Source organism: Trichoplusia ni, chromosome 20 (genome assembly GCF_003590095.1).
Source record: "Trichoplusia ni isolate ovarian cell line Hi5 chromosome 20, tn1, whole genome shotgun sequence".
Classification (NCBI taxonomy): Eukaryota; Metazoa; Arthropoda; class Insecta; order Lepidoptera; family Noctuidae; genus Trichoplusia; species Trichoplusia ni.
In genome coordinates, this window is record NC_039497.1 from 7,181,746 (window position 1) to 7,196,099 (window position 14,354).

At 39.4% G+C, this 14,354-nt stretch overlaps 1 protein-coding gene across 1 annotated transcript; it reads left to right on the forward strand.

Moving 5' to 3' along the window:
• Nucleotides 1-10,627: 10,627 nt before the first annotated feature.
• LOC113503980 lies at nucleotides 10,628-11,719 on the forward strand. The gene has a single exon (XM_026886121.1). The coding sequence runs from the start codon at nucleotides 10,628-10,630 to the stop codon at nucleotides 11,717-11,719; it is 1,092 nt and encodes a 363-aa protein (XP_026741922.1).
• Nucleotides 11,720-14,354: the final 2,635 nt, after the last annotated feature.

A 14,354-nucleotide genomic window follows, 5' to 3' on the forward strand; every position in this document is an offset into this window, starting at 1 on the left:
TCGTACTTTCAGGTATTCTTTCTATCAGATTCCATAGCCTAAGGGCAGATTCAGACGCAGTCTCTTTAAGCGCCTATTTGAAACCGTAGCACCTCATCGAAATAGTCTTGCAGAAGTTTGGGTTTTGAAAATCTTGCAATTAGAATTTCTTTAACTGATTCCCATGTAATATCATCTAAATTAAGCTTCGTTAAACACGCTGCTGCACTACCTTTCAGCGCCTCCGTCAACGCTATCAGTAAATTGAACCTTCCAGATTTTTATTTTGCACAATAAAATCAGTCACTTTACACCATCCATCAATATCCGAGTCGGGCTCCTCCGGGTCAAACTTCAAAAGAGTTGTACGATTTGTACTCAGCAGGGGTGTTTGTTGGGTGGCCAAAAACTCGAGAGAGCAACACTTCCATGCTGCTTAATAGCTTCTCAGCAGTTTTAGAATCCGATTGCTTCGCTGCATTCTGCTTCCGTCGCATCCCACTTCTGATGAAAGCTCAGGACGGCCTTCATCATCTGAACCATTCATCGTGCAGCGTGGGTGTGTGGGTAGATTGGTTCAAGTAGGGATATTTGAATTAAAACCGTTTTAGAATTGTTGTCGTTGTATTTTACTTCGAAAATAAAACTGTAACTAGATAACAATAATCACTGAGGCTCTAATTAATACCTAATCACTTCAAAAAGAACTTTGATTTAAATGATGTATAGCGATTCGTCGAAAACGTGGTGCGCCTGCGACCGCTCTGTACGTTCTGTCGAACCAAGATGGCCGCCCTGCTACCATCGACTCGACGCTCCGCTAGAGTGACAGTGACAAACTGTCACTCTTGACATTGCCATCCCAACGTGCGCCGACAAATATAATTATACATGTCAATATGTAAATAAACATACGCATAATCGTATTAGAAACTAGCTGTGCCCGCGACTTCGTTCGCGTGGTTGTTGAGAACAAAACAACGTCGTTTGCGTCTCGATGCTCTCTTGAGACCACCAAGTTGCGGTCCGTGTTCTTTGTGAACTTAAACGTGACTCCCTTTCGGTGAACGTTTCAGATTCACGTGAAAGAGCGATGTGCTCTCGGTTAGCAGATAACCGTGCTTCACGATCTTCTTTCCGATTCCTGAGACCTACTAAGTCTCATCCTTTTCGCATTTCGGCTATGCAGCGAAAGGTTAGTTTTTTTCTTTGAGGCATTTTCAAGGAAAATTTAAGCAATAAAAAAACCAACAACACTTATGACGAATAGCCTACAAACGTAAAAGAACGGTGCGTCGAACAGTCTAAAGCCGCGTATGCACGTACGAACAAATTTGTTGAGTTACATGATACGCAACAACTTGGTTCGCACGTGCGTACCACTATCGAACATCGAACACTCTGTTCGTCAAACATGTTCGCGGCGATCCTTGTAGTGTGTTCTGTATGGACGGTGTTCGAAGAGCTTTAATAAATGTTACGCAACAAAACTGTTCGTATACCTAGATCTGGGCGGGGTGCGGGCCCGTTATCGCAGTGCGGATCCATCTAGGATCCGCTTTAGGAAACAACATTTCGTGAATCACTGCGAACATCAAAAAATTCTCCGCTACTTCACAATCGACCACTTCCAACGGCGCCGTCATGGCTACTAAGATAGAGTTCACGACTGTTGTTCGCGAACTCGACTCGAACTATGTTTGCGTTCGTGTTCGAATATGCCGTCCATACGTACGAACCAAATGTTCGGGTCTGGTGTTTGTGTTCGCTATGTTCGTGTTCGTACGTGCGTACGCGCCTTAGTATGACAACGAACGTCTGTTCGTGGTCGTGACTCAACGAATTGGCTAAGTTACTGTTAAAAACGATTGGCACTATTAGATACAAACTACGAAGTAAATAAAATACTACTTTCCTACTTCAACCAATGACCAAACGAAACCAAACAGCAATACTTATATTTCGACCAATTTAGAACAACGATAACTTCCAAGCAACCTAAGACCTTTTACGACACACTCCAGAACTTTTAAGACACCAAACGAAACCCAATTTTCAAGTAAACACGGTCGACCCTGATTCTCGCGCGGAATCTCTTTAACACCGCGATCAGAAAAATGACGTCATTTGCACAACGCCATCTATCGGATTTGGATTTCAACTATCAACATTAGTTCTATTTTTAGTCTTAAGATGTCTTGCAAGTACTTATACTGAATTGCGTAACTAATAATTTACTTCTTGAACTCACTAAATTAATCATATCTTTTGATAGAGTGAACCGATTTCGATGAAATAAAAACTAAGTTATACCCTCAAGTTGCGTATTATTTTGTATATAAACATTGTCTGCATTAAATTCGTAGATTTTACGTGATGCGCGCACAAACAAACAGATAACAACAAACAGACAAAAATTCAAAAATGATGGAAATGGGTTCTTACTTATCTTTTCACACGCTGGCTATTTTTTTTTCAATTTCTTCAATGTACAAAAATTACTTTTCTACAGATTTATTATATGTATAGATAAAACCAAACATTTCTATAAAATAAACATACCAAGCGTACGTGGATCATTTAAAATTATAAAACTTCACATACAATCTGTACGTCAATCAAGAATTAAAATAACAGCAACTCTACACTGAACCGCCTTGTGCCTTTCAGAGCGACCAACAATTTTATCATTGAAATAATCATTTAAGGTGTAGTACGCCTTTTTACAGAGCTTAGTTTTTACTACAGACTTAAATGAATTAAAGGGCAAGTCTAGCATGTCTCGGGGTAATTTATTATATATACGAATACCAAGCCCTACAAACGAGTTGTTACCCTATGTAGCCGCTGAGAGGAACTGCATAATTTGTGCCTATTTCTAGTATTGATATTATGTACATCACATTTTTTGTGTATAAAGTAATGTTTTGTCGAATATATAATACTAGCTGTTGCCCGCGACTTCGTCCGCGTGGTTAGAAGATACATGTTATGATTTAGATCTACCCCGTTTTTTCCAAATTTTCCATTGTATCTTCGCTCCTATTAGTCGCAGCGTGATGGTTTATAGCCTAAAACCTTCCTCGATTACTGATCTATTGAACACAAAAATGTTTTTTCAATTTGAACCTGTAGTTCCTGAGATTAGCGCATTCAAACAAACAAACAAACTCTTCAGCTTTATAGATTAGCTAGCTGTTGCCCGCGACTTTGTCTGCGTAATTTTCAAGATGTGAAAAACAATAAAGTTTAATAATAACGATCATCGAAAAAATGTAAGGCAACATTTAAAAAAGCGCCTTTTATGTTTTAAGCTTTGTTATAAAATTCTTTCGTAGCTATTTTGTTTTAAGTTTTGAGCTTGCTTTTTTTTTATTTCCACGTTTTATGAATCTAGAGGGCCCCAAACAGTATTAGATGTTTGGGTCAAACATGTTTCATTGATTACGATACTGTCCTGGTGTTCAATATTTCGCAGCTGTATTAATGTTTTTTTCTTATTTTACCCCAAAGAGAGCGGTTTTATAACTTTGACATATCTGCCTGTCTGTCTATGACATCATAGCTTCGGATCGGCTAGAGCTATTTCAATTTAGTTCGATTTGTATTAAAAGTGATTTATGTGTTCTTAGACATGTTTGGAAAAATCGAGCCGTTTAAAAATTGGGGGCTGCAAGCGAGTTCTTAGTTTTGTAATGATGATATAATTGGTGGCAGAAAAATGGATTTGGAAATCCGATTGTCAAGCTATAGATAACTTAGTCTTAGCGCCTCTGCTAAAAATGCATTACTTTTGAGGGTTTCTTTTTATTTTTTTATCAGAAGGCTGGGTAATGATTTTCGAGCACGTCTGTACTTTGTCCTGCCCTGCACCTCAAAAGGCTGGACTGAGTATGACAGTTGAGGTATCATTGATTATTATTGAAAGAGCTAAACCGGAACCAAATTATTGAGGCTCCGGTGACTGTTCGTCTGTCTGTCACTTGGCTGTATCTCAAGAACTGTTATAGCCAGACAGTTCTTAATTTTCACACTTGATGCTTTCTGACGATATAAAGAAGATGTCAAATTTTTTTTGTGGATGGAACCGGTCAAGATAAGATTTTAAAAAGTGTTAGACGTTAGGTAACAGTGGGGGGTGAGTTCTAAATACCAGCAATATGAGTAACAAATAGAAAATGGATAAACGGTTACCTGAAACACGTTATGTTTGATTACCCTCTTAATATTAAAACTGATCTTCCTAACAAAAATTTGGAATATTGACAAAGTAAAAAGATATCAGTCACGCTTTTTTTCCTTTTTTTTAAATGACCAAAATCTAAAGTATAGGAAATGCGGAAGCTGTGATGAGATTTAAGTAAAATATCTAACTAAGATTTAAGAGCCTAAGTAAAATATCGTCATCCCTATTGCAACTAAAATAAAGAAATATACGGAAAGAAGAGTTAGTAGTTTATGCAAGTATAATATTCCTAGCATTTCTAGAGATTGAGAGGTTGTGTTTTGGACGACCTGAAAAAAAAAAACGTTTTCATTAATGATTTATAAAATTTGTTCGAAGTGCTAAAAACTAACTTAGCCTCAGCTTTTCTGCTTATTTGCCCCCCACTTGTCTGGTTTACTGCATGAGGTTGACGAATGTCCTTGCTGATAGGTACACGTTATTATCAGCCTTATTGAGGAATTTAGAAAAATATATTCCTAATCCTCCGTCGGCGTACTAATTTATTGTTATGCCTTGGTATAGATTTGATCAATGTGAACTACATGCAATTTTGGGTTGAGTGTGAATAAGAATGTTTTGATCTTGAAGTAGCATCGCCAACATTACTGAGTTAAAAATATAGGTCGTAATTAAATAAAAAAACAATATTTCACGTTTCATACAAACTTTAATCCCCTATTTTAACCCCTTAGGGGTGGAATTTATCAAAATCATTTCTTAGACAATGCTTACGTTATAGTAGCTATATGCATGCAAAGTCTCAGCCCGATCGGTTTAAAATTGACAAAGTTTCATACAAACTTTCATCCCCTATTTTAACCCTTTAGGGGTGGAATTTATCAAAATCATTTCTTAGGCAATGCTTACGTTATAGCAGCTATATGTATGCAAAGTCTCAGCCCGATCGGTTTAAAATTGACAAAGTTTCATACAAACTTTCATCCCCTATTTTAACCCCTTGGGGGTGAAATTTATCAAAATCCTTTCTTAGCGGATGCCTACAACATAACATCTACCTGAATGCCAAATTTGAGTCCGATCCGTCCAGTGGTTTCGGCTGTGCGTTGTTGCATCACTATGTCAGTCAGTCACCTTTGAGTTTTATATATATAGATAAAAATATAGGTCGTAATTAAATAAAAAAACAATATTTCACGTTTCATACAAACTTTAATCCCCTATTTTAACCCCTTAGGGGTGGAATTTATCAAAATCATTTCTTAGACAATGCTTACGTTATAGTAGCTATATGCATGCAAAGTCTCAGCCCGATCGGTTTAAAATTGACAGAGTTTCATACAAACTTTCATCCCCTATTTTAACCCCTTAGGGGTGGAATTTATCAAAATCATTTCTTAAGCAATGCTTACGTTATAGCAGCTATATGTATGCAAAGTCTCAGCCCGATCGGTTTAAAATTGACAAAGTTTCATACAAACTTTCATCCCCTATTTTAACCCCTTGGGGGTGAAATTTATCAAAATCCTTTCTTAGCGGATGCCTACAACATAACATCTACCTGAATGCCAAATTTGAGTCCGATCCGTCCAGTGGTTTCGGCTGTGCGTTGTTGCATCACTATGTCAGTCAGTCACCTTTGAGTTTTATATATATAGATAAAAATATAGGTCGTAATTAAATAAAAAAACAATATTTCACGTTTCATACAAACTTTAATCCCCTATTTTAACCCCTTAGGGGTGGAATTTATCAAAATCATTTCTTAGACAATGCTTACGTTATAGTAGCTATATGCATGCAAAGTCTCAGCCCGATCGGTTTAAAATTGACAGAGTTTCATACAAACTTTCATCCCCTATTTTAACCCCTTAGGGGTGGAATTTATCAAAATCATTTCTTAAGCAATGCTTACGTTATAGCAGCTATATGTATGCAAAGTCTCAGCCCGATCGGTTTAAAATTGACAAAGTTTCATACAAACTTTCATCCCCTATTTTAACCCCTTGGGGGTGAAATTTATCAAAATCCTTTCTTAGCGGATGCCTACAACATAACATCTACCTGAATGCCAAATTTGAGTCCGATCCGTCCAGTGGTTTCGGCTGTGCGTTGTTGCATCACTATGTCAGTCAGTCACCTTTGAGTTTTATATATATAGATAAAAATATAGGTCGTAATTAAATAAAAAAACAATATTTCACGTTTCATACAAACTTTAATCCCCTATTTTAACCCCTTAGGGGTGGAATTTATCAAAATCATTTCTTAGACAATGCTTACGTTATAGTAGCTATATGCATGCAAAGTCTCAGCCCGATCGGTTTAAAATTGACAGAGTTTCATACAAACTTTCATCCCCTATTTTAACCCCTTAGGGGTGGAATTTATCAAAATCATTTCTTAAGCAATGCTTACGTTATAGCAGCTATATGTATGCAAAGTCTCAGCCCGATCGGTTTAAAATTGACAAAGTTTCATACAAACTTTCATCCCCTATTTTAACCCCTTGGGGGTGAAATTTATCAAAATCCTTTCTTAGCGGATGCCTACAACATAACATCTACCTGAATGCCAAATTTGAGTCCGATCCGTCCAGTGGTTTCGGCTGTGCGTTGTTGCATCACTATGTCAGTCAGTCACCTTTGAGTTTTATATATATAGATAGATTAGATATAAAAAAAAAATCCATTTATTCAAAATAGGCTACAAGGTAGCACTTATTGAACGTCAAAATATACAGACAGCTCCCCGTATCGCCCACCCTTCACCGCTTCCTAAGTGCTCTAGCTGTGAAGAAGAAACGGCGCAACAAACTCCACAACATAGCACGCTGTCGCTTTTTTACATAAATATATTAACACCTAAATTGTTTATTAAGGAAACGCTGCAAAATAAGACAGCGTTTACAGAGGGTGGGGTATGACTTATTTGATCTATTAATAAACTATCAACCAAGACAGCAGTACGACCAGTCACCACAAGCAGCACCCGTTCACGAGCATGACGCAAGGGTCAGCCATTACCTCCCTCGCCATATTAGAGGGAAGGAGGTGACCCTACCCAAAACGCCACCGCAGGCAATGACGACTAAGGGAGCATGATGCAGCTGCTGCCGGTATTAAAAATGACAAAAGAACTAAGACCTCAAACGCTGACTTACTGCACCGTCCCCTCATCAAATACATTCATTTGTAATTGAATTTTATTAATAACTAGCTTTTGCCCGCGACTTCGTTCGCGTGTAATAGCGACTTTCGGCAGAAAAGATAGCTGTGTCCGCGAATCTGTTAGCGTGTGACTCCTTCTGTTATTAAGTTAATGTATTGGTAATATTGTTTAGATCACATTTACATGAGGCTTAAACTATATTGGAAGTTGTTGCGTCCGGCACGTGAACATATGATTAAATTACACTCGCGTAATACCTTAGCTTTGTCGCTATTGCTTGAAATACTACAAGTTGGACTTTCCGTGCGATCTAAATCAATTGGTATTTTAAACATAGTGTGAGCAGTTTTACCTCCTGGTAGCAATGTTGCAGCTATCCCTAATGAAGCCACGGCAAGAGCAATTTTACCCTGGTTTCGAACGGAAGCTAATATTAATTTAGTAACCATATTGTCCCCAAATTATTTTGAACACTCTCGCACATGCGATCATAGACTGAACGTTGTTCTGCAGTCATCATTGGGACACGCTTTCTAATGTCGTCAGCAGTTCCATTGGGTTGTAACCAATCTCTGCGGAATATTCCCTTTTAGTAACGTCTCCGACTGAGGTTGGTGTTGGCAATTTTGGCAAACCATATTCACATAGTAATTTACCGCCTACTGCTGTTAAGTCATCCTGAAGAGCCAATAAACACTGATTTATAGCAAGATCACGGACGTTATCATTAGTTGTGCCTTCATCATTGTGAGATATATTCCTAAGAAAGTCTTCTGCAAGTTTTTTTTTATATTTTTCCCATAATTGTATAGCATCTGACAAATTACAAAATGTTAGTAATGTTACAAATAAATGGCGTAACCGTCGTGGATTATCACTAATACAGGATTCTGCTAAAGCGTCATCCCAATGCTGATCATTTTCAAGCAAATGACACGCTTGGCAAGCTTTTCTAAAATCTATAAATGAGGTTGGTCCTCGCACTGTGTGTAACAATAATCGCAAATAGTAACACTCAGCGTTGTTAGGATGAACGGTATACACTCTACCAAGAACATGTTCTGTGAAAATACCTGACTCGACTGAAATACCTACAGGCCTGCCACGGCGTCTCCGATTAAAGACACCTCGTTGCTTATTGTAGGTATAATACGATGGAACTTCCTCATACAAAAGAGATTTTGCAAAATCATCAGTTTGGCAAAGTCGAAAGAATGCTAATAAAGTTGTTTGTGTAGGGTTCTCTAATCGTTGTTGGCGTTGAAATATATACGTTGACCGCCTTCAAGATGAACATCTAGATGAGTCACAGGTGGATATCTTTCGTGAATGTTGATACTTAAGATTCGCCACGCAGCTTCTGAAGAACTAATATATCTGCCTGACTGAAGTCAGTAATTTCGTCATGTTCATTTCTCAACGCAAATCTAGCTTGGTCACTGCCCTTATTAATGTACTTACAAATATATTTTATTGACTCTACACTATTACACATTTCAACATTTATGTGAGTTTGAAATGTTCTAGACAACACAGGCGAATACGGAACGACCCACCTATTATCTAAAGTTACCTGTTGTCTAGACACTCGTTTTTCAACAGTAAAACCACCATTGTCTCTTCAACGACGACGATATAATGGGTATCCATCATGTCCCGTTACAGTTTCATCCACTAAGCATTTTGGATATCTTTTAGTGCAACGACCGTCTTGCATGCAAGTAGGATTCCCGTTAAATGCACCACATGGACCATGTATCATATGGGTTTTAACAATGTCGTATAGCACGCGATCTGCAATCGGACTTGGAATTTCAGCACTGATTAAACTGTCTACATCATTAGGTCGAACCTCATCTTTTAACCATAGCAGGATATGTGCGTGAGGTAAGCCGCGTTTTTGCCATTCAACACTATACATATAACACAATACTTCTCCAAAAATGTTATCTTTGGTAAGTAGATCTATCATTAATTTTAATTTTAAATGATGCGGTCATGCGGTGCTTGACCCTCAAGAAGCTCCCGAGTGATTTCATCACACTTAGGATTGGTAGTTACTGTAATAAATAAGTCGGGACGTCCATATTTTCTTACGTAACAAAAAGCATCTTGAGTACGTTCGTGCATGTACCGTGGACCATCAGTAAAAAAAGAGGGTAAATAACTAAACGGCCCATATTCACCGTATCATTATCTTGCTGCATGGCGTCGCGAAGGTGTACGTATTCTTCAGCGCGTAGCTGCCTTTGATTAGATCGTAAGTAAACTAACCTTTCGGTTTCAATTTTTGCATACATGTCAACAATAAACTGATTGAAGAAGCCACGAAAACGTTGAAAGTATACTATTCCGCCTCACTTGCAAGTGGTAACAATAAAGTTGAAGGCATGAAATCTTTTTATTATAATTAGGTGCACCTGTATGCGGATCAGTTTGGTATAAAACAAAATTATAACCATCTTCCCCTCGACAGCATATCAAAGGATATTGCAAACTGTCATAAGCCCTGTGGGTTTCGTATATACGTTGCAAACGATTGTCTCTGGACCGGATAACAATATCACGCCTATCACGTTCTTGGTCGACCAATACCACAGCAACTTCATTTGTGGATAGAGCATTATAACGCCTAGGATGTTCCTGAGTTGGACGCCTTTCGGCATTTATAATTTTTTTATAATTGCTATCATAATATCGAGGAAGAGCTTCTAGTGCCGATTTGAAACTGCATACATATGAATTAACCTGATGCAACATGTCTTGAAGTTGTGAAATTAGTTCAGTATTTAAATTCGGGAAATATTGATTTCATATATTCGACTGTTCGTTGTAGTCGGATACGAAATATATTTGAAGAAACTTAGGTTGGTCTTCAGGCAAAAGGGATCCTATCAAATGGTTAACCTGACCTTGTACCTTAAAAGTAGGCATGAAAGGACCTTTTGAGATTTGTTGAGCACCAAAGGATGTCATTTGAAACGCACTATTATAAGTGCGAATATTGTCTAAGAACTGTTTAGATTGCTCATGTTCCCCTAAAAGTAGTGATTTCAATGGTTCCGGCGGGTCTGCGAAAGAAGGCAAATTTATTTTGCCTCCAGAACAACAGAAACCAGCCGACTCCTTACTCCACTTTGAAGCATTACAAAGAACACATACTATTGCCCATATATATGCCATCAGTCGTGTGTGCACTGCGCTCTGAGGCGGACGTTGCGACACTGTTCATAATAATACATATTATTATCGTGTAGCGCGGCGCAAGCCGACGCTCGTAATTTTGTGGCCATGAGTGACAAACTTGTGGCAAATGAACTGCTGGCGTTCCTGCAGCAGAAACTGGACGTGATGGACGAGGTGTCCGCCGTCCAGATCTGTGTCACGAACTTCAGCGAGGATGACATCGCTGCTGCGAAGCTGTTGCTGTTCCGGTCGCTCGATAAGGTCGAGCAGATGGTGTCTCGTCGGCGCGACGGGACTAAGACAAGTGAGCAGGACATTATCACGCTACTGAAGTGTACCGATCCTGACGACGTGCCGACGTTTGTGGCGAGGGACTTGAACAAGTTACCTCCAGTCACATTCGACCACGTCGACGTTACGAGCCTTTTGAAAGACATTGTGTCTTTGAAAGCTAGTTTAGCTGATGTGCAGAGGAAGTTGGAGACATCACAGATGACCGTCGCAGACCTGCGCACAGAACTCAACGAGTTGCGCAACTCTGTGGCGTTAACTGGGTCACCGGCGCGTGTAAGCTACGTAAACATGCGCCGAGGTGCTGGCTGCCTCGACACATCAGTCACGAGTTTCGCGTCAGCAGTTTTGTCGCCGGCGCCGATTGCTGCGTCTGCGTTTCGCGCGCCTGGTGTGCAACGCAGCCCCGCTCCCGTCCCCGCAGCTCCTCCCCGCAGCGCTGCCCGAACGACGCGACCCTCTGACCCAGTGGTCACTGTGAGCGTTCCCACTGCTCCCCCCGCAAAGCCCGTGGCCGTAAAGGAGAAAACCCGGGCTGATGATGACGGCTTCGTGACGGTGCAAAGGAGGAAGCGCCGTCAGAGGAGCTGTAAGAACCGCTGCGGCAAGGCTCCTTCTGAGCCCAACGAAAACCTGCGTGCCGCGAAGCCGAATACGCCGGTGTACATTTCCCGTCTTCACTACACCACTGACGCGGAGGACATCGTCAAGTACGTTCGCCAGAGGCTGAAGTTCGTGCCGAGAGTGCAGCTGCTGGAGTCGCATCGCAACGTCAACTTCAAGGCGTTTGTGGTGCGCATACCAACATGCTACCTGCCTCAGGTGATGGACGAGAGCTTCTGGCCACAGAATGTGGTATTTCGTCGGTTTCGCGGACAAGTGCCACCGGAACGCACAAAGACATAGTGCACCAGTGTTACTAACATAGATTTAAGTTGTATTTACTAACAAAACTGTTATTATTGTATGTATACTTAGGTTAAGGTATTTGTCTATGGGTCTTTGTTACCTGATAATAAATGATTTATTATTAAAGAAGATGATCTGTAATCAATTGCAAGGATATAAGCAAACCCACTTTTATATTTGTCGGACCACGCCACCGAAATTCTTGATTGATCATCTATGTGTAAATCTAAGTTATTAAGACTATGTCGAAATCTGTCTGAGGTAAGACGGGCCTCTCGCTGTTCGTCCGTTTCAAGAGACCGAATATTTTCGATTCTTAATCTTTCATTAGACAAACTTATTAATCGATCTTGTTTCAAAGAATTGTAATGTTCACGTACCGACTCTATTCGTTGTACATGCTCATGTTCATCTTCAAGAGATCGAATAATATAATGGTGCACCCTATCATTTGTCAATTCTCGAGATAAAATATGATGTTCGCGATCAGCTGTAAGCCGTAGTTCCCTTTCAGTGAAGGTTTCTGACTCACGAAACAATGTATGACGTTCTCGGTCAGCTGAGAGCCGTAGTTCTCGTTGTGAAGCAGTTTCAGCTTCTCGGGATAACACATGTTGTTCTCGGTCAATAGTAAGCCTAAGTTCTCGTTGAGAAAAGCTTTGAGACGCACGTGATGTAGCTCGTCTCGCTCTGTCAGCTGCTAATCGCATCTCTCTCTCTGGAGAGCTTGCATTGGCTCGAGAAGTTGAGGCACTAACTCTCATAGAGTTTAACCGATGTGCTTTTTCCTCTGCTGATTCTTGAGAACGCGCATTTCTCATCCTCTTAGCATCTCTCGAATTTCGAGATAAAGATGGTCGTTTTTTAGGTGGCATTTTGTATTTTTAATTAACGGTATATTAAATATAGCTGTTGCCCGCGACTTCGTCCCCGTGGGTAGAAGATATAAGTTATGATTCATACCTGCCCTGTTTTTTTTACATTTTCCATTGTATCTTCGCTCCTATTAGTCGCAGCGTGATGGTTTATAGCCTAAAGCCTTCCTTGATGAATGGTCTATTCAACACAAAAAAAAATTTTCAATTTGGACCAGTGGTTCCTGAGATTAGCGCGTTCAAACAAACAAACAAACTCTTCAGCTTTATATATTAGTATAGATTTGTATTTTTAATTAACGGTATATTAAATATAGCTGTTGCCCGCGACTTCATCCCCGTGGGTAGAAGATATAAGTTATGATTCATACCTGCCCTGTTTTTTTTACATTTTCCATTGTATCTTCGCTCCTATTAGTCGCAGCGTGATGGTTTATAGCCTAAAGCCTTCCTTGATGAATGGTCTATTCAACACAAAAATATTTTTTCAATTTGGACCAGTAGTTCCTGAGATTAGCGCGTTCAAACAAACAAACAAACGTAAGCATTGCTTAAGAAATGATTTTGATAAATTCCACCCCTAAGGGGTTAAAATAGGGGATGAAAGTTTGTATGAAACTTTGTCAATTTTAAACCGATCGGGCTGAGACTTTGCATGCATATAGCTACTATAACGTAAGCATTGTCTAAGAAATGATTTTGATAAATTCCACCCCTAAGGGGTTAAAATAGGGGATTAAAGTTTGTATGAAACGTGAAATATTGTTTTTTTATTTAATTACGACCTATATTTTTATCTATATATATAAAACTCAAAGGTGACTGACTGACATAGTGATGCAACAACGCACAGCCGAAACCACTGGACGGATCGGACTCAAATTTGGCATTCAGGTAGATGTTATGTTGTAGGCATCCGCTAAGAAAGGATTTTGATAAATTTCACCCCCAAGGGGTTAAAATAGGGGATGAAAGTTTGTATGAAACTTTGTCAATTTTAAACCGATCGGGCTGAGACTTTGCATACATATAGCTGCTATAACGTAAGCATTGCTTAAGAAATGATTTTGATAAATTCCACCCCTAAGGGTTAAAATAGGGGATGAAAGTTTGTATGAAACTCTGTCAATTTTAAACCGATCGGGCTGAGACTTTGCATGCATATAGCTACTATAACGTAAGCATTGTCTAAGAAATGATTTTGATAAATTCCACCCCTAAGGGGTTAAAATAGGGGATTAAAGTTTGTATGAAACGTGAAATATTGTTTTTTATTTAATTACGACCTATATTTTTATCTATATATATAAAACTCAAAGGTGACTGACTGACATAGTGATGCAACAACGCACAGCCGAAACCACTGGACGGATCGGACTCAAATTTGGCATTCAGGTAGATGTTATGTTGTAGGCATCCGCTAAGAAAGGATTTTGATAAATTTCACCCCCAAGGGTTAAAATAGGGGATGAAAGTTTGTATGAAACTTTGTCAATTTTAAACCGATCGGGCTGAGACTTTGCATACATATAGCTGCTATAACGTAAGCATTGCCTAAGAAATGATTTTGATAAATTCCACCCCTAAGGGGTTAAAATAGGGGATGAAAGTTTGTATGAAACTTTGTCAATTTTAAACCGATCGGGCTGAGACTTTGCATGCATATAGCTACTATAACGTAAGCATTGTCTAAGAAATGATTTTGATAAATTCCACCCCTAAGGGGTTAAAATAGGGGATTAAAGTTTGTATGAAAC